The 21063-nt window shown below is 43.8% G+C and overlaps 1 protein-coding gene across 8 annotated transcripts in view; it reads left to right on the top strand.

Annotated features, from left to right (window-relative positions):
- Positions 1-5458: 5458 nt before the first annotated feature.
- Positions 5459-21063, top strand: part of ZFAND6 (zinc finger AN1-type containing 6) — a 38048-nt gene continuing 22443 nt past the window's right edge. Inside the window, exons 1-3 of one of the 8 annotated variants that reach the window (XM_040602539.1) lie at positions 5533-5550; positions 6751-6817; positions 8444-8536. Coding sequence is in view for 1 of the 8 variants with exons in the window: in XM_040602537.1 (XP_040458471.1) it covers positions 12829-12830 (2 nt within the window). In the remaining 7 variants the exon portion in view is untranslated. Of the gene's footprint in view, positions 5484-5504; positions 5551-6081; positions 6182-6298; positions 6423-6750; positions 6818-7297; positions 7318-8443; positions 8537-12669; positions 12831-21063 lie in introns of those variants that run through there. The other 7 variants (XM_040602540.1, XM_040602545.1, XM_040602543.1 and 4 more) reach the window with 7 other exon arrangements.

Consider the following 21063-nt stretch of genomic DNA (forward strand, 5'->3'; position numbering starts at 1 on the left):
CTACATGCAGTGGAGGCAACAGAAAGTTGAAAAAGCAAAAATTGGCCCAGAGCACCCTCAGGGATGCACTAAATTCTGCTGGCTTTTAAAGGCCTTGGAAGGAGTGCTGCCATCAAGGCAGCGCCAAGCAGTACTGCCCTGATGGCAGGACCTTTGCTCCCGTTAAACTGCAAAGACTAGAGCAGAGTCAGACAGGGCCAGGTTTTTTGTGTGCATGGAGACTTTTCAGTGACTGAAGCTGTTCTGTTAAGCCATCTCTGGTCCCTTTATACTCACAATTTAGCACCTGGTCACCAGAGTGGTTGGTAGCCTCTGGGCTTTCTGTACAGTGACCTATTTGTGCAAGGGTTTATGCAAGCATGATATACAGATACTGTAATGTTACAGAATTTAGGACTCCAGATTTTAGTTTCAAGTTGTAATTATTATGAAAACCCTGTTTCTACAGTAGGGTGAAAGGCAAGCATATACAGAGACAGATGTGTTAAGATGCTACTGTTAATAAGTGAGACTGAGGAGCACAGAGAAGCTCTCAGTAAGACTGGAGTTCGCTGTGTTGGTGACTAGACATGCATAGCATGAGCCACTCCTTCCCTGAAAGGCTTTACTATCTACATAAACAAAGCAGATGCTGGAGAAGAAAAAACACAGAGGTACAAAATAATTTCTTTGCCTAAAGTTACTCATCGCCAACAATGGCACACTGTTCTACTAAATACCAGGCCATGCTCAATGAACTATTTAACATGGATAGTAAAAGCTTAACTGAGGAGTCGACAAGGGTTTTAAAGGCCCCAGCCCAGATTTCTAAAGCAGGCTATCTAGAAGGAAGCTCCCAGATTTGTAACTATGCAGCAAAACAATCTGCTTCATTTGGAATGATGCAGTTCAGTAGCTCCCACTACAACCAGACGAGCTCTGTTCTGTGGAGGACCTCTGTCCTATGCTGATTCCTACTTAAGACAGACACTGAGCAATTATTTTGCTCTCAGGTTCCTTTTGCAGTTCCAAGAGCATCAGTGAGCTGCTGGCTCTGAAGCGGGTGCCATCGCTCTGGGCAGCACTGACCTGGCTCACTGGCTGCTTGGATGCTTTCAGGCAACAGTGGGCATTGTCCAACGTGCTCTGCCTGGCATCCTGCTGACCTGTTTTTACAGTTTTGATCCATTCATTCTCAATCTTTATCTGTGTTTTCACATGTTGTCCTTGCTGATCACTCAGCTTTCCCCAGATCTTCCTCTCTTCTGCCACCCCTTGAGAGGCAGAAGAACATAAATTACTTGTAGGGGTCTCTTCCAATTCGATATTCTATGATTCTGTATCTCTGACTGAGAAACCAGTATACAGAAAACAAAAGCAGAGTACTGAACTTTTTGTACATTATGAGGCTTTTTTATTCTGACCATTTTCACAACAGACTTGATGAGTAAGACTCCTGAATGGCATACATAAATGCCATGAAAGAAGATTTTCATTTCTGCATTTTTTGATGAGAAATAGTCCCTGGGTTGTTTTGGAAAATGAATGCTGAAAGCTGGAAATCCTAATGGTAATCAGTGTGTTTTCATTTCCATATGTGCATCTTTCTTGCAAACTATGTAGCATCAGCACAGTAAATATCCTTTATGTAATTTAAAAGTAAAATTAATCATGAAGTATGCTGTTAGTTCTTGATGATAACATCATATAAACAGAAGCATGAGGGAATCTGAAAAGATCCTGGACCAATTTCTGCTCTTGGCTAAAATCCTACAACCCCCTTGAAGTCAGTGGTGTTCTGGGCTTGCAAATACAAGCAGAATTTGGACTCTAATTCTACAGATCTCTGAATGTGGGCATTGCAATAGAGAGCTGGCATTGCTGCTCTTGCAAGGCCACTGCCAAATGACTGCTGGGCCCAATTTCCAGTAGGCCTAGGTAATGGAAACTTCAGCTCATCCTGTTAGGATAAGACATAGAACAGAGGTCAAGGTGGCTGTGGAAAAAAAATCCAGTGAGATTCAGAATCAAATCAAATCAAAGACTCAGTTCAAGAAAGTCTTGTACTTATTTCTTTAGGATTTTTATTGGTTGTCTCTCAGGAACTAGGGGCTGATTCTGCTCTCATTAAAGCCTATGGTGAAAATCTCATCAGCCTCAGGAGCTGCATGCTGGGCCCCAAACAACTAGATTAGAAGAACTGAAATGACGTTAGCACTAAACACCTGATCCAAAGCCCACTGAAGTGGATAAGAGACTTTCTGTTTACCAGCTCTGAAGATACAGCTACCTCAAAATGAATACATTACTAAAATTCCTCAAGTGATTTGTAAAGCTTTAGCAAAAGAAATAACAAGCTACTATAGCAGAAAAACACATAAAAGGAACCAAATAAAAAGGTCCTCTGTGTTAGCAGATAGATTATATGGATTTTGGAGAAGGGAGTAAAAATTAGAAGGAACTCCTTTCAGAAAAATTGTGCCTACACGTTTGAAAGAGGTATATGAATAGATGGCCCTTAACATGAAAATAGGTTGTGCTGAGATATCAAGATGATGGGAGCCTTAAAATACTACAGGCAGATCTAAGTAATGCAGGTCAAGGAGAATAAGCACAGTTTCAGTTGTGACAACATAAATGAGGAACTAATGTTCGTTCATCAGTTGTTCCATTTTGCTATACATCACCAAACCACCTGCATGGCTGGGAAAACTTTCAGCTCCCTCTCAGGTGTCTCAGCTTGTGCTGGGATGCCCTACCTAACTGGAGCTTCTTGTGGACTGCTCTGTCAAAGCAAATTTATGCCTGGTAGAATGAAGTTGTTTCATGAAGATGAATGTCCCATTGCATACCAGGCTCCACATGCTTCTGTCGGTCCTAGTCCTGCTGAACATTTGTGTACTCTTAAAAACCAATACTATTCCTGTCAACTTAAGGCAGAGGAATAGCCTCTAACTCCCTCTGCAGCAGTTTTCAGAAAACAGGCTTCTGTTTTCATCTGTTGGCTCAGGGTCACTTTTCACTTCCCATCTTTAGCTGATTTCTGATCCTTTCTCAGAGTCAAGGATGCCTTCTCTGGGTGGTTAACAGCTTAGTCATTTTTCTGATTATACACTTATCTCTTTCCATATCTTACTTGAGCTCAGCAAGGTTTGTTTAGCCTACCAGTCCTCAAATGAGAAAATTTAATGCTATTTCTTCATTATTATGTCTTCCATTCACAGTGGATCAAGATGTACATTTAATTTTTAACTGCATCCTTTATTCTGCCCCAAGAATAAGCCTGGCCAGCTTGTTTGTGAATGTTCTTCCTCAGAGACAGTTTGACTACTGGCTGTTTTTCTGCAGATGACATAAAACTTCGTGTTCCCTATTTCCCAGTTGTTTGCTTCTTTTGAGTTGTGGCAGCTTCTGACCATACCAAACATACCAATTCTGAATGCCTCAAGGAATCTACTTACTCCAGCATTACTGTAACTCAGTTTTCTCATTTTGGCATATCAGAAAACTAACGTGCTTCATATGCAACTTGAGCAAGATCACATCTGAACATTCTGCTGCCCCCCCTCCCCCCCGCCTTGACGTTTGATGCCATAACTTAACATTTGTTCCACCATGTGTTGCTGGTCAATAACTCCTGACAGGAGATGTCCGTCTTGTTCACTGTTTGCATTTCCCTTTTATTCCCACTGCTGTACTGCCAGCTGTTGTGCTGGTTGCCCACAACTGCAAAAGAATTAGTTGGCCTTTTTCTGAACATACACTGTGAATGTTCCATGCTACTATTCTGCATCTATAGTTCTAATGATGAGATAAAACCTGGCACAAAGGTGGCAGTCTGATGATGAACCAAAGGGAATTTAAGGTTTTAAAAAATTGTATAAAAAAAAGGATGATCATGGAGAGGCTTGGAGGAATGTGATCATCACTCCCCACAGCTCCTTATGATGACTGCCAAGACCATGAAAGCGCTCCAAATAATGTTGTGGTGAATGCTGTGATACCCACATGCAATGCAGGTCATCTTCTGTTCATGCAACCTGGCATTTGGAAGACTTATTGCATCAGGAAAGACAGCCAAGAGTGAATAATCTGTACCAAAATAGCTGTAAAGCTATGTTAGCACTTCCATGCTGGTTGCACCAGCATTTTCTGCTATTGAACCAAGCTCGGATATTCAAACCAAAAAAAATTAGGGGCCTTCTTCCCATTAAGTGCTTCAGCCAGGCTTATGGATCGACTTAGTTGGCTCACAGTGTTGGCAATAACAAGCCCTTACTGACAGAACATCTCTGCTTGGACTTCTGTCTTTGCTGAATTCCTTATGTGTCCTCTTGCAATGCCTTCCTTAGGATAGTCTCTAGTTCCTTTGCTCAAAAACAGAGCAACAATTTTTTAAATCTGTTCACTGTTCCCCTTGGAAATGGAAAGATATTCTACCCACCTTCAGCTTCTCTGGCTTCTCCTGAGCTTGACAACTGCTCGTTTTTTCTCTCCTCCTTCAAAACTCTACACAAACTCAGCTTATCTCCTGGCAGCTACTCCAGCCTTGGCATGCTCCTCTCCACTATCCACAGATAAATTCCTCTTTCATTTGTCTTGTTTCAACTCTCCAGAACCCTGCACTCCCTTCCTATCTGCTTTGAGCCACCAAGTCACTCATCACCCTTAAATCTCACCTTTAAAACCTTCCTGGTACAGTTTACTGCTGCCTGCGACATGGGGCGAGACTGTGTACGGTGGGTGGAACGTGGAAACGTCCTGCGTAAAAATAAGCTGCGGGGTATTGTCTCCGAGCCCCAACGTGAAATAAATAAATAAATTAAAAAGAAAAAAAAAAAAAAAAAAAAAGAAACAGAAACAAGTCATGTGACACACTGTAGATAACAAAAGATCCACACGTCGCAGGGCAGGGGGCGGCGGGCAGCCCCGCTCAGAGCCGGCCTGAGCCCCCAGCGAGCCCCGCTCCCTGAGGGGAAGCCTCCCCCGCACGGCTGTGAGGCGCCCCTCGGGCGGAGGGGTGGCAGCAGGCGGCCACAGGGGATTTTTGCAGAGAAATAAATTTATTTGTGGAGGGGGAAGAAGGGTGGACGACGACGTGCCGAGGGATCTCCTCACAGACCGCCCCGCAACGCCCGCCGCAGGCCCCGGCCCCCAGCCTGAGGGGTGCAGCCCCCCCGCCCGCCTCACGGTTCGCCCGCTCAACCTGCCCGGTGCGGGCGGCAGCTGCCCGCTCAGCCCCCGGCCGTGCTCCCGCCCCTCCGTTCGCCTCGGATCCCTCCCGCGGGGGGGTGGGGGAGCACAGACACGACGTGGGACGGGCCGCTGTCCCTTTAAATAGCATTCAGTGGTTCACGTCGCCGCCGTCTTCTTGTAATAATTAGTCGTGGGGCGTAGCGCCGCCTCCTCCTCCTCGCAGCCTCCCTTTCTCGGCTCGGCCAATCAGCGCCCTCCCGCGTCACTCTGAGGGCAACGAAACACGGAGAAAGGGAAAAAAAAGTTTGGTGAGGAGCGAGCGGGGCCAGGCGGGGCCGGGCGGGCGGCGGCGGGACGCTGCGGGGCCGGCGGCAGGTGAGGGGAGCGCGACCGGGCCGGCGGGCGGGCTGGGGGCCGGCGGCTCCGCTCAGTAGCGGGCAGGCGAAGCGGCGGCCGCCCGCTAGCTCCGGGGGAGCGGGGTGGGGGCGCTGAGGGGAGGGTCACGCCCCCGCCGTCCCCCCGACCCCCTCACCCCGCAGGCCCGGGGCTGCGTGGCGGCGGCGGGACCGGGCCGGGCCCAGGGCCCCGGGGCTCTTTTTCTGCCTTTTTTGGTCGTTCCTTCCTCCTCCCCGCACCCCCCCGGCGGCAGCTCCGCGCTGCGTGCGCAGGAGCCATCCCAGGGCAGAGGTGTTTGTACTCGTGTCCTTGGGTGGAAGGGGAGAGGCGGCCGGCGGCCCGCGGCTCGCCGCCAGCCCTGCGCCGGCCCCCGCCGCCGCTCCCCTCCCGCCCGGCCCCGCAGCTATTTTGGTTGGGCTGGGGAGGGCCGGGGGGGGAGAGCCGGGGGGCGGCCTCCCCGGGCGGCGGGTCTGCCAGCTGCCGGGGGGGTTGCGCTTGAAGTGGCGGCGGTGCCCAGCGAGCGGGAGGGCTTCCCCGGCGGTGCGTGGGGCCTGCCCCCGGGCCGGGGCCGGCGGTGCCCGCGGCAGGCAGGGCGCGTTTGTGCTCCGCGGTGAGTTCAGCGCAGCGGTTTTGGCTGGTTTGGGGACAGGAGCGTTCAGGAAGCGACACGCCGTTGTGGCACACGCGCCCCCCCCCCCCCCCCCCCCCCCCCCCCCATTAAACCAAGGGGTTAAGCCTCGCGGTCTGTCATCCTGTACGAAAGTTTGTTGCTCTTGTGTCCACCGAGGAGCCCTGCGGAATTTACCCAAACTTACCTCCTTTTAGGCTCTGCAAAAAGCCTGGAGTGATAGGTAAGGGGTGCGAACATCCACTCTTGCTTCCAGAGGATATTAGGATGGGGGAGTCTTAAAACAACAAGCGTTAATTATCTTACTACTAGCACCAATAGCAACAACAACGAAATATAGAAGCTTCCACCAAATGTGCTGATGTAATGTGGAGGCATTAGGCAGAACTGACGGTGGTTACTTCTCCTCCTGTGTGGACTGACTTAAAGTGCACCGTTGTGTTCTGAAGTCCATTCCCTGGATGTTTGTCCAGACTTGTCCTATAATAGATGTCATTGCATAAGAGTTATGGGCAGTAAAGAGCGTGCTTAGTTTCTTTCATTCTTCTAAGGATCTATGCTTGTATCTTAACTGTGCCAAACTGTCTGTCTATGCTGAAGAGAGAAGTGTGCCACTTGGTAAGTTGCCCTATGAACTTTAGCGGGGGAAAAAAAAAAAAAGAAACTATTCTCTTCCTCCTCCTGCTTCCAAGCCAATGATTTTGTTTGTCTGATGTCATCCTAAATAATTTCTTTCACAGTGCTAATCCTCTTCTGAACTGTGGATGATGGTAACAATTGAGGAAGCAAACATGTAAATTCCTTAGTCTCCTTCCTGTCTTTCCTTTAACTTTTATAGCTTTGCTCTTTGAATTCTGCCTGATTTGTTTATTTAGTGCTGAGATACCTACACCTGTTCTTTATATTAATTATTCACCTAACCTAGAACAAGGGGCCTAGCTCTTTTTCTCATCTGTTGTGTATTTGTTCAGGCCAAAATAAGCGTGTTTTGGGAGGATTTTTGTTCCTTGCGATACTGAACATCAAAGTCTGTGTCATATCAGTGGCATAATTCCTTGGGTTTACTACCTTCCAGATAGAGGAGAAGAAATCCTTCACTGCTCAAGAAATTATTGACTGTATGTATTTCATAGGATACATCTTAAAATATTTCTTTGTCTTACAAAACTGTGAATCATGTTAAAATAATAACAGTTTAAAATAAATTTACTTCTTGACTAATCATGAATTTATGGCAAAAATTAACAGCATTTTATGTTAAGTTATGCACTTTTAAGAGTGTGATCTAAGAATGTAAGTTTACATTTCAACTTGTCTCAGGTGGCACATTCAAAACCTTATACAAATAGCTTGAAAGATATAGTAGCAAATTATCAGACGGAGAATAGCATTAACACAAACTACTGAAAAGTTGCTATGGTTACAGATAAAGGTAATCCCTGTTTCTGTGAAAGTGTGTCGCTTTAAGAACTATATTAATCAGAATGATTTCTGAGACAATTACAAGTATACAAACTTCTGGCTTCGTTTTCTTGGCAGCTAATAGTTATGCAGCTATTATTTTCCTTTTTTAAAATGCTGAATGGGCTATGAATTGCATTCAAGATACTTGATTTAAGCTACAAAGAGTATTACGGATTACATGTAAATGTACCTGGACCATGCTGAATTCAATGGAAACTGTAGTATGCTACTTTTTTCCCACCCAAGAGATGTCTCACGTAAAGGAAAAGTCTTTTACAATGTCTAGATCCTTTCTCAAGGACTCTGACTAAAGCGAGTGATATGGCCATCTATCACTGGAGGCCTCATGGTGCAGCTGTACAAGAGATAATTCCATGTCCTGATTTAAAAATAAAACAAAAAACAGACAAAAACCCCTAACCACCACCAAACAAAAAAAAAACAAACCCAAACCAACATGTTCACTGCTGAGAGTGATTGAGACCTGTTACAGATGTGCAGCTTTGTAGGCCAGGAGATAACCTAGGAGGGGTGAAAAAAACCAGTAAGTGATTCTTTTAATGACTTATTTCCTATATAGAAGGAAGCAGTTGGAATTTAACATGTGGATGAACTTTTAAGTTCTCAGTGTAGCTAAGCATTGGGCGCTTTGAGATAGCTGCTAAAACTTCCAGGGGAATGTGTTTCTGTCTGGTGCATCTGTACTGTTGTCCAGACAACTAACCAGTCCTGTCTGATGAAGACTCAGTATTTACCACATGCACCTCTTGTTGTTTCCAGATTTGATGACTGCAGTGCAGTAGTACATCTTGGATTGAAAGCAGCAAGAGAAATCTCAAAATTCTTCAAGATTACTGAAATCTCATCAGTCTGGTATGTTGTTCTCTCTAGACTCCTGGAAGAGCAAGTTGAATTCTTTGTATGCGAGGGCCTCCTTAGTTACTCCTAAGGATACTGAAGTTTCTAGGATCTTGGCTTTTCATCAGCAGCTTCATTCTTGAGAAGTCATACGCTACTAAAAACTATGGAACTTTGTATTGCTGGGGTTGTGTAGAAGATTGTTCTTGGTACTGGTGTTTGTAGCAGGACAGTGAACCTGCACTCCAGAACCTTCAGTCAACATACACTCTGAACTTGTTTTTCATCTAGCCTGTCAGCCTGGAAATTCCAGGTACTTCTGCAGACTTTTGAAACTAAGGTTGGAAAGGAGCTGTTGCTACCTGACTTTCTAAGAACTGTGCACTGTGTTGAAGAATGTATAAGAATATGAAAAGGAAAGTTTCTTTCATCACACAGGGAATTTTGTTCCCCTGTCCTTATGTAGACGTGGCCCTTATGAAGTTTATGTTGCTTAGATTTGATAAAAAATAATTACTAATGTCTCAAAATCATTTCTCAAATGCCAGGGTTGTGCTTGTAAAATTGTTACGTTTCCAAAAAATACCTTAGACAAGCAAGTTTGAGAACTATTGTTTATAAACAGGCTTGCAGCATTTGAGGATGTGAAAGGAATGGGAAGCTAAGTATTACTTTTAAAGCTACCTCTAGTAATGAAAAAGCTAAAAGTCAGAGCTATTATTGTTTAAAAATAATAAATAAAAAATTCAGCACATGCTGTAGTGCTGACATGATTGACAACCGGAGGGTAAAGTCCTTTTCTACAATGCAAGTTCAGTGTGTGTACGCAGCAGTTCCAGTTGCTTTGCTACTTATTAACATGTACAGAATCCAGAAGGTATAATGTATTCATAACTGCAAAAAACAGGTGAAAACTGGGAAGAAAGCTCTCATGATTCACATTGATCTGTTGGGAACTGGGCAGTGAGCAACCATCTCTTCATCTAATCCCTGAACAGCCATCACGTGTAGCTTTTGATCGCTACTATTCTGGTCTCTGTTTGAACTGGTGACTTAAAGATGAAAGGCTCTGCTCTTGATCTCTTGAGCTGTCAAGTTCTCCAAACTTACAGTCTTCTGTATATGTAAGATTACAGAACAAATGGCCTTTTAGCTGTTCCATGATTACAATAGTCAAATGAGAGTCAGGTGCTTTCCCTTGTTACTGTCCTCAGTGCAAAGTTCAGTGGCAGCAAACTGAATCTTTTTTACACTGCTGTCAAAGCTTCCCTGCTTAATGCACTTCCAGTTGCAATCTGCTATTTTTGTTTTTTCTGCGTTGCTACAGATATTGTAAGAGTAGCAAAGCCATAACTTGAGCCAGGACCTTAAAATGGTGCCTCTCCATTTTCTCAAAAATGTGTATCTATTTACAGGGAAAATAGGTGGCTTATGTGCAGAAACTGAGCTTGTGAATCAGGCTTTTTAGTGCCTGATTTCACTAGGTCTCCTTCAGTATGGAATAACTTGAACAGCAATTTTTTAATGTCCAGATTCCCAACCTCTAGATGCAGATGTGCTTACCCATGACTTCTTGCCCAGTGAGGTAGGGTCAACTATGAACCTAGCTTGGATATTTCACAGTTATTTTTTTTTTTGTGTGGGGGTTCTTAACTTTTATGAGGGTAGGAAATGACCCTTAGGGCATTCTTAGTATGATGGTTTTGTCTTGTGTGTGTGGTTTGTTTTTTTGTTTGTTTTAAATGAGATGAGGTAAGCAAATCTAGCTTGTCAGTGTTGAATGGAGGAGAATCTGCTTTGCCATTCCCCTTATGCTCTGGGTATAAGCCCTACTCTTGCTTATCAGAAGCTGGCCAAGCTTCTGCCAGATCAGTGACTTGGAGGCAGATGGAAGGGTCTGATGAGCCCTAGAGCTGGGCTGAGGCAGTTGGCCAGACTGCATGACTGGGAGGGGAAAGGTGGGGAGAAAAAGGGATGAAACTTCTCTGTTGCAGTGATAAGGAGCTGCTAGTTGCCTGTGTAAGAGAAACATGAGCTCAAGTGTGGAATGTTTGATGATAAAAATTACTTTTCATCACTGTTGCAGTTCTGATGTGGCTAGACTTTTGTGGCAGCTTATAGAGATGGGGAGTTTTGGGGTAATGTATTTGGTTTGTGGGTGTCCCATCCCCCCTGCTTTTGAGAGTACTCAAACAGTAACACTGACTTTAGGGTCATCATGCCTTCCTCTAGCACTAGGCAGTTTCGTTGGTAAGATTTGTGACTTCTGCTATTGTTTTTTATGGGCTTAAATTTATTATGCTCTAAATTGAAGCTTTCCAAGATTGGTTACAGAGACACTTAGAGGACAATTTACTGGTATGTTTTATTTGCATGAACTATGTTCTTGGTTTTGATTGCTTAGATAACATTTGGTCAAAAAAGCGTCGTGGAAGTAGTGGCCTGACAGTTATCCTCAGGGGACCCGACTAACTTCTAGAGTCTTGCAGGGCACTGAAATCAGGTGCCGGGGTTAAGGTCTGGTTCTTTCAGCTTGTATTTTAGGTTCTGTAGGGGAAGTTATGTAAATCTTGTTAATTCTGTTCTTGTAGTGTTTCATACTTATTAACTTAAACTGTATGAATTGCTGCCTTTCAGTCCTACTTGGATTTGTGGTGTGATAGATTCCTGTAAAATAGGAGGTGACACAAAATGTGCTATTTGACCGTTTCAGAGGAATTAAATGTCCTTCCTGAAGGTGGGTTTTATGCTCTTTTGGTGTATGTATCGCAGCTCAAGGGAGTACTTGGCTGTAAATATTTTCCTGATGTTGGGTGGTATTTGCAGTAATGCTAAACTGTCTTGGACTTGATTAATCTGCAGTAGGAAAGTTAAAGCAGGTACCCATTTTGTGGCGCAGGCGGTGGGTGAAGTAAGGGCAGGCTGGCTGGAGGAGAGGTGGCGAGCACCAGGAACGAGGAGGAGTTTTTCCTCTCTGCCCCTGTGCAGTACAAAACCAACTCAAATGTGCTTATGCTGAGAAGTGTTATATCTTCCTCTAGCTTAGTATTTTTAGTTATTTTTACACTAAACACACGGAAATGTTGTATCTAAGGCAACCTTGCTAATGAGGTAAGTCTGGTGTAACTGGTGGTGCTTTGTGGGTGCAGGAGGGAACACCGACTGTGTTCTGGCACTCCCGTGCGTTGCTTGTTCGGAATGGGGCAAGGTTTTTCTCAACGAGGTGTGATATCTGCACTTGTGAAATGTTTACTAAGCCTTGTTTTGGTTTTACTGTTGCGTGTTCCAGGCTTTTCACTTGATAGATGGGTAAGGAACTGCATCGGTGTTTACACTGAGGGAAAAGAAACACTTTTAATCGAAGCGACAGGCTTTTGTCGGGTGTTAAGAGGAAGCTGTGCTGTGAGAAACGCTGCTGTCAGAAGGTGAACAGGATCTTGCAAATTTGTTCAGTTGAGCGAAGCCTGAATAAGCACGAAAAGTTTCTGGCAGGAGCCATGGTACCTTGTGAGATGGAGACAGTCACTTCCTGCGGAGCTCCTCTTCTGCTGACTCATGCTTTAAGTGGGCAGAGGAGTCTCTGGAACTGGCAACCCAACGCATTTTTAGCCGGGGTTAGTAATTGCACAGCGTGCCCGGCTTGCCGGGGTAGCTCCAGCCACTCTTGGCGCGGGTGGGCTCCAGCCCCACATGGCATCACCCCCCCCCCCCCCCCCCCCCCAAGCAGAGCGAGCGGCAGGGGGGTAAGTGCAGCGGGAGGCGCGTTGCCAGCCCGCTGGGGTGCTCGCCCCCCCACCCCCACCCCCCCACCCGGCGTGGGGGCAAGGCTGGGGACCCCCCGGGAGCGCTGCTGCCGGGGGACGCGGAGGGGCCGCCGGGGGGTTGGCCGCCCGCCGCCGCTTGTAAGGGCACTCGCCTGAGCTCGCTCGGGGCGACGAGTCGCCGGAGGGTCTAGTTTGTCACAGCCCGGAGCGGGGTCCTGTCCCTTTAAGAAGCAGCTTGCCCAGGGTGTTCTAACCTGCCCAGCCTAACCTGCTAGCAAGGAAAAAGTTCTTTAAATAATGGATACGCCGCTCCGCCAATGGGGGAGCGGAGCCTGGGTGGCGGGGCGGGGCTCCCCCGTCTCGACCAATAGGAGCTGGGGAGGCGGGGCTCCACGTCCAGGCTAGGTTGCGCCGAAGTACAGCTTCAAGTGAAGTTAATCTGGGGTGAAGCAAACAGAAAATTGTGGAGATTTTGTTGGTAGGAATTTTCCGGTTCTAATCGCGTCGTGTGGCGTTATTTCGCCCTCGGGGGCAGCGAATTTCATGTGCGTGGGGCTTTTCTTCATTGTTTCGTTTTCTAATGATGGCAGAATATTAACATTTATGCAGGGAAGCAGAACAAAAGGGCTCTTTAGACAGGAAATAAGGTGTTGAGAGGCTCAAACTTGACCGAGTTTCTTTTGTCATATCTGGGCTTGCACGGGTTTTTTTTGGAGTGGAGGGATCGAGTCGTTCCACCTCATCCGATGGAGAAATGCGAATTCTAAAATAGCGAGGATAATGCTGCTGTTTTGGAGTTACACAATGTTACAGGAAGGGAGCTCGATTTTAACTCTTAACTTCTCTGATGCTGATGAGATTTGAGCTAACTAATTATGACAGCTGCTAGGGGATTATTCAGTGATAGCATTTGCTTTAAGTCATTTGTCTCAGATTGTCTTTTGTTGTAGCTCTGAAGACTGCTGTGCTGTTGTCTGTATATTTGTTCTTGATGAGATGAATGTCTCGCAGGTCTTTAGTATTTAGAACAAAGATATGTAAAAACTACATAGAACACTGCGATTTTTTTCTTCTTTTTCATCAGTTTGGCAGAGTATTTGGATTTGTCAGAGCTCTGATTACAAACATAGGCAGGAAAATGAAGTGTTACTGCTCGGTTACAGCTACTACCCTAAAAGAAAAAAAAAAAAAAGCCAGTGAAACCCGAGGGGGGTGGGTTTGTCGTTGGAATCGCTTATAATCTGTTTTGAATCCTGTATTGCCGGATGATAGCAGGTGTCCTCTTCGATGGGAGATTATTTTCAGTTTCTGTACCGGATTTATCATACGGTATTTTTAGTGACACTTTCTGCATCTGAAAGGGCTTCAGGAAGAGGAAAAGTACGGTTTGCCATGGGTGGCATGGGATAGGGTGAGAGGGAGGAGAGCAGGAAGTGGAGTGTCGGGAAGCAGGGGGTTTCTGGTGGGAACGAAGACTTTCTTTTAAATGTCATGCTTTCTGTATCTTTAACAAGTCTGTTAGATGAGGCCATATACAGAACAGTGCTTTCAGAATGGGGAATATATTTTCTTACCTCACTAAATATTTCCTGGTTTTTATGAAAACACTTAAGTTTTTATACAGCTGCTCTTGGGAATTAGAAGGAAATACTCATGGCCCTAATACTTGTTGAGTCTAAGGATTTTGATGGGTTTTGTATGATTAGTAAAGGTGATGGAAGAATGGATGTGCAAATTGAGGAACAGTCTTCCAAATGACAGTGGGAAGCAATTGCCTAGAGATTTTACTGAATGTAAACAACTGCGATTATTAAAGTGTGTACCTCACTCTTTCAGTTTTGCATTGAGCCATTTTGTTTTCTCCCAAAATACTGGGTATGAATTACTTTTATGTGTGTCAGTGTCTTTACATGCTTGCATCTTGCTATGCTCCAGTGGCTTACAGGTCTGAATTACTAATTTACTCTTGCTATCTGTTTGTATCTTTTTTTATAACACTTCTAAAATGTTCTAGGTTGTATTTAAACCCTGGAAATACTACTTTAGAATGAGCCATGACTATATGCGGTCTTCTAGCTGGGAGGTGGGCTAGATCGCGTGTATCAGGGGAGATAGTTAAGACTAGGATATGTAAGTGCTTAAATACCTGGATTTTGAGTCATTTTGTAACTTACAAGTGATGCTAGGCCTAGACTGAATGGCTAGAGATCAGACTTCTGAGGTGGGGGCGAGAAAAATAGTGTTGTTCGCTGTAATTTCTATAAACTTCTGAGTATTGTGTTTGACTTGCTTAAACAAAAGGAAGCAAACGTAGGTATTTCTATGCTGTTAAATACTACATTTAGCCAAAAGCTGGTTTTACTTCGAATAGGAAAAAAGCTGAATATATGAGGCTGCTTTGTTCATATTGCTTGATGACTGATAGCCATTCTTCTTGGGTCCCCTCTGCTGCCCGACTTAGGAAGGATGTCTTTTCTGGGACCAATTTTCCTGATTTATTCCACACAGAAGTGAAATGCTCAGCTCTCTCGCCACATATGTACAACTCTAATGCAGGCTGTTTGTAGAAAGCAGATCTGCCCTAAAGGATAAACATACCACTTTGCTGGCACAGCTGTACAACTTCTGTATTCAGGCTACAGCAAATGTTTCTTGCCTGCATTCAGAGCCGTTGCTGGCAGGACCCGTGTTGTCCCTGCATGAGGATTGGTTGTTCCAGCACTTCTTGTTCGTAAAACCTTCTCCTGCACATGCTCCATCTGCAGACCTTAAACACTGTGAATGTGTTGTGTGCTGTGGGATTTATGTGTCTGCTTCTTGTGCCAGGACGGAATATACATCTCTCTTGTAAATAAGAGATTCTTAAAAGATTGTAAACCTGTGTACCAAATGTGGGATCAAATTTTATCTCCCCTGTTTATGAGGCAAAGGTAATCTATGTTTTATGGTCCACTGACTGCTGGTGGCACGTCCCAGTGTCATGAAGTAGGTGGCCCACCATGTGCTGGGATAATAATCCTGTGCTCTGGTTCTGTGTAATACTACTTACAGAGAAGGCTGCACGCCTGCCATGGGGTGATATCTGGAAAACATGCCTGGAGCCTTGGGGAGGGCAGACATCCATCCTGCAAATGGTGACCTGGGCTTCAGATCCATGCTTGTTGAGTGCCCTCTGCTACTTGCAAGAGCCTCCTGCCCCTCTTCCAGCAGAGGGGGTCCTGTGAGCACTGGAGGCAAAGTCAACTAGTTAGCTATAATTGTTTTAAATTAGTGGCTCGATCCAACCCAACTGGCGCGTTTCCCCTCTTCTTCCTCCCCCTGTTTCCCAAGTGGTTTAGTGATTATTTCTGCTAATTGCTGCATGCCCAAGGCAGAAGGGAGTGAGGGAGAGAAATAATGTCATCTTAGAGAGTTTTAGCTGTATCCAGAAAGGGATGTCTGCCCATGGTCCTTGATGCAGGGGTAGGCCTGCTGGCTAGTTTACTTGAAGTTTTTTTAGGAAGGACATGGTGAAGGGGTGAGAGCTCAGGGAGCTGTTGATCATTACAGCCCTGCTGTTGTGGGGAAGATTGGTACGGGAGGGCCAGCCCTCTCCTGCAGATACAAGGGCTCCTCACAGAGATAGTTGGGCTCCTCACAGAGATAGTTGGCCTCCTGTGGTGTGGAGCTCAGTCTGGGTGGGGCAGATGATCTGGCCAATGATGTTTACACTGTAATAAGGTTTTGTGAAAATAAGCAGTTAATTACACATGAACTACAAAGGAATAAAAATAGCTTGGGTCTGTTCTTGCTTTAAAATCTATTTAACAGAGGCATGAAACATTTGGGATTTTTAAACCTGCTTATTTTTTTTTTTTACCTTTAAAATATCAGGAACATTAAGTCCTTCTTCCCTGTTCTTGTTGGATGTCTCAGATGTGTCATAAGCTTCTCAGCCCTTAATTGAAGGGGTGGGGTGATATATTTTTAACAGATCCCTTCTTCGAACTGTGTTTATAGGGCTTTTGAGCTGAATGGAGATTAGCAAAACCAAAGCTTTAACAGTGCAAAAATCATTTCTCCTCCATCAGGTTGTGTTTTCATGCTCATTCTCCAGTTGTTGACAGAAGCTGAGTTTTTTTCACTTGAAAGTAACTTTTTTGGCTATTCAAATATGCATTAAGAGATAAACTGCTTCATCTTCTGCTCCATTTAGATAACTTAAGACAATCTTTTGAGTATTACTTAAACAAATGAACACTTGTGTTTGAGTATTTCCTAAAAATAGCTCCTTGTTAAGCAGCGATTGTATTAAACACACAACTTTTTCTTTAACTTAATGGTTCAGCAGTCTTGCAGAAGCCGAAACTGGCTCCGTGCTGAAGACCACCCCTGCTCAGCCATTCTGCTCTGTCAGGATGTATTTTTATCACGGGAGTCTAACCTTCAGGATACGGTATTTGTCTGTCTGAAATGTAATAATCCTGTATCTGGAAAACTAAACTATAAACAGTGTGGCTGACTTGGCAGGCCCCAGCAACCACCTGAACAGTTTAACTAGCCCAGGGTTTAAGACAACACTTCACTGGTGTGTCCTGTGATTCATGATGCGAAGGCATTTTTATCTGCATGAAGGACTGGGGAAACAAATACAAACTTAATAATCAATTTGTAGTGGGAACTTAATAGTATTTTTGAGGATAGAAGTGAGGTGCTTTCAGCTTGTTTAAACATTTTGCATTGGATGTGGGTTTCTTGAAACAAGGGCTTAAAGTTTTTGCCATTACCTTGAACAAGCAGGAGGCTAGATAGTTCTCAGTTGTGTGCTGCTGATTATAATTGGGCTGATGAAAGCAGAATATTGCATGGGGAAGGTAGGTATTTTCCACTTAAGGTTTTAAACTGTATTTGGAGGTGAGAGGCCAGAGAGAACAATCAGTTCTGCAGGCAAAAATGTAAAATGTCTGTACCTAGATTTGGCATATTCTTGCCTTTTTGTACAAAAGGCTATCTCTGAGTTATGATTGTCAGAAGAAAACATTTAACGAGTTGTTTTTGAGGATGGAGTGGCAGGGGAGATATGAGACTGCAAAGAAGGATAAAATTGTTTCTCTACTACCTCCTGTATGAATTTAAGATTACTATTTTTTTAAATCATATATAGAAACAACACTTCAGTGCAGTGTAATTTGATGTAGCAGTATGTTCTCTGTGCAACAGAATGACCTTGCATTGGAATGTGCACCATTATCAAGGCAGGGGCAAAAGAAGTGGCTGTGTTTTGAATGTTAAAATTAGATGTTTTGGAGTTTGTTCTTTCTTCTTAGCTCCTTCAGAATTAGGCCAGAAGCTTACAAGGTAGCTTTTGTTGGTGATATAGAAGAGTTTTAAGTGAACTTCACCAGACTTAAGTTTGGATCATGCTATCGAAATATGCTAATATGATGTACTGTTGGATATTGGTGTTAAATCCTTGAATGAAGTGTAGGTGTTAAATCCTTGAATGAAGTGTAGGTATTCACCACGTTAGTTATCAAACAAATGTTGCAGTCTCGGTGAAAAGTAACTACAAAAGTATGTTGTTTAGTGTTTCATGATACCAACATATTTGATTGCTAACTTGCAAAAAAAGAAAAAAAATAATTGTGGCAACATGGAAGGACTTACCTGGAACATTTTTAAGGAAGAGACTTGAGAATTTCTCAATAGGATTGTTTTGGATATCGATGTGTCTTCATGAGGTTTGTTTAAAGTATCCTGAGAGATGAGGAAGGCAGTGTTTAGTAACAATAGGTAAGTGTGTTATTAGTTACATAACAAACAAATCGTCATCTGAGCATGTCAAACCATGCAGGGGCTAAGATCAAGGAGTGTTTGGTTTGTTGTGGACTGGCCTGGGAGCCGTGCATGGATTTTTTGCCTTCTTAATAAGTCTAGTCAAACGTTTAAAACTCCTATGCATAGCAGTGCAGTAATTGACTGGCTTTAAAAATTTTTTTGGAAAACAACAAAAAAAATCTAATTTCACATTCTGGTCACTTAGTTGATTGTGTTGCCTTCCTGCATTTGCTTTTCTCTAACTTGGTATCTGTAAAACTTTTGACTGTTACTATGGCCTCTCTTTATTGCGAGAATGAGCTTGTTGTTCTGCAAAGTCACAATGTGACTGTGACCTGTGGTCTTAGGTTTATACCTAGTCATTCTGTATATAAATAAATCCCTGATTAGTTGCTACCTACTTATCCGTATATCTTCTAGCTGACATCCCCCGCTGCACAATTAGAATGCTTGGAATATCAGTCTGCTCTGTTTAGGAAGACCTGAGTCCTTGCTGCAGCTCTGACATCTTAATTTCTCAGACTGTCATGACCCGAGATGAAGAATTTATTGAAACTTCTTTGTATGGCCTGATAGTTCTATCTGGTGAATTTACACAGGGTGGCATATACAGTGTAAAATGTGCATTGTGGTGTTGCTGGGTTTACTTAGGCAGTGTCAAGTTAGTTGTTAAAATGGAAAGTCTTCTCTTGAAACCCAGGATTTGGGGTTAAAATTGTTTTTTTTTAATGTAAGGGATACAAATATACTTTGATAGTAGTGTGGGGTTTTTTGTCTTCGCAAAAGGAGCGTGAGACAAGAATTCCGGGAGACGGTGTTAGGGCACTGGGCTTTTGTTTTTTCAAGCCACAGCAAGGACTTGGTACTTCTGGAACTAGCCTAACGTAATGCAGCAGCTGAGGCTGTGGTGCCTGGGAATGCACTGTAGGCCAATCTGAAGGGCATTGGTCTTGCTGATCACCCTCTTGTTTCTGACGTTATAGCATAACGGAAGGGAATATATTGTGCTCTTTCTCCATTGTTTTCTGATAGAAGCTCAGTTGGCCGGTGTTGTGGATGGAAGGGAACGAGCATCGTGATAGAAAGCCACACCTCGCTGACAGTTGTGGCTCAGTATCTTGTGAGCAGATTTTGTTCCCTGTTCATCCATTCTGAAGTGTGATACAGGCTTTAATATGTCAAGGAAAATAATTGAAGGGAGGTGTAGCTTGCATTTTCTATGTTTGTCTACTGCTCCTTTATATCATGAATTTTCCTTTCTCTAGAAAGTGCTGTTACTCTGTCATGTGTCAGTCTGTTCTCTGGCAGAATACAATCACTATGGCAAGAGGATAAAAAGAGAAGTCAGATGTACTTGAAAAGTTATTGTTCAAAATGCTTCTAAAAATGCAAATTTCTGTTTATGTGGCTTGAGGAAAAAGGGAAATCCCATGGCACTACTTAACAGCTTGGTCCTTTTGGATACAAGTCCCTCCCTTAAATCCATTTATGGCTGTGTTTTTCTATGTAGAATTGTGGAAAGAACTCTGTACAAAGGTACCATCGTATTAAAAAGGGATACAGTGGCATCCAGCCATGCTATTTTTAGGCTATTGTGCTCTTAACTTGCTGATCTAAGTATTCTGGACAGTAAGTGGGGGAGACATTGTACTAGAAATGCATGCTCACATAGCTGAATCTTGTCTGAAAACAGAATGAATAGCAAGCTTGATTATCAGAAAGGCAGTTTACGGAATTGTACCTGGAGTATTAGTAGGTAAAAAGGATGCCCTGACTATTAAAGCACAGTGTTTACAATGCAGATTTTTACTCGAAAGCTGTCAGCTCTGGCTTTCTTGTCAGTTGAGAAACTGAAATACACGCAGTCTGTTCTGTATAGGCTTAGGAATATAAACCCCCCTCTTTTCTGTTTCATGATGGCAGTGGGAAAAAGTGCCAGTCCTAAGTCAAATGTCTTTCAGTAGTTTTTAAGCTTTTCCTAAACAGCATAATGACCTCTCCCTCTGAGGAAGTAGTGTAGTTTTGGAAACCTTCAGAAAGGAGAGTGTCTCACACTGCAAATTTCAGATCATTCCTTAGCCCCTTATCTGTTAATCTGACACTGTCCTGGGTAGTCAAGGCTGACAACAAGGCAACTCTTACTTAATTTTCACTTTGACCTCTTGGTGATGCATGCGTTTTTCCTTGGCTTGTACTATGGGTGAAGCTATGCCTTAGAGTTCAGTTCTGAAACTAAATAGATAGTTTCACCATCCTCCTGCAGTGCACTGTTAGCCTTGACTCTTCTGGCACAGAGCTGTAGAGCTGCACTATAAACCAGATAGAAGAACCAGTCCAAGCTTTTGAAGAATGAAGTCTTCAAGGTTCATCAGTTCCTGGCCCAGCAATACTGTGGCAGAAGTACCTAAAGCCCCAAATTACCTAGATCATGAAACTGTGCATTAGTTCATATACATATGTGTTGGATGCATGTATATTGATTGCACTTGGGCACATTTACACGTTGCAGTATTTCAGGCAGTGTAAGTTGACAGTTGAGAGGAAACCTGAGAGATGCAAAACTTCATAGTGTTACCAGCTGGTATATTAATATCTTTAATACATATAAATATATAATATATATTTAGTTTCACTAAAGTGATGGGTTGCCCAGCATAGTGGCTGCTGATCAGCTGTGTAATATTTTCCTGTGCTTTGTGTGGTGTGATAGATTTTAGTATTTAGACATCCAGTAACTTGTTTGGGATCAGGTAACCTGGCCTCCCCAGTGATTGAAATAATTAAGGGGGGAAAAAAAAAAGCAAACCCAACAACAAAACCCCCTAGAATAACATTAGGGTTAAAACAAAATAGCACCTTTGAGTCGCTTGGCTAAATTTAAGTGCATTGCAAAAGATGAAGAATGCAGCTTTGCCACAGGGAACATCATACCTCTTCTGCTGAAAACTTGTCCTTGAATAA

This window comes from Falco naumanni, chromosome 7 (assembly GCF_017639655.2).
Source record: "Falco naumanni isolate bFalNau1 chromosome 7, bFalNau1.pat, whole genome shotgun sequence".
NCBI classification, from domain to species: Eukaryota; Metazoa; Chordata; class Aves; order Falconiformes; family Falconidae; genus Falco; species Falco naumanni.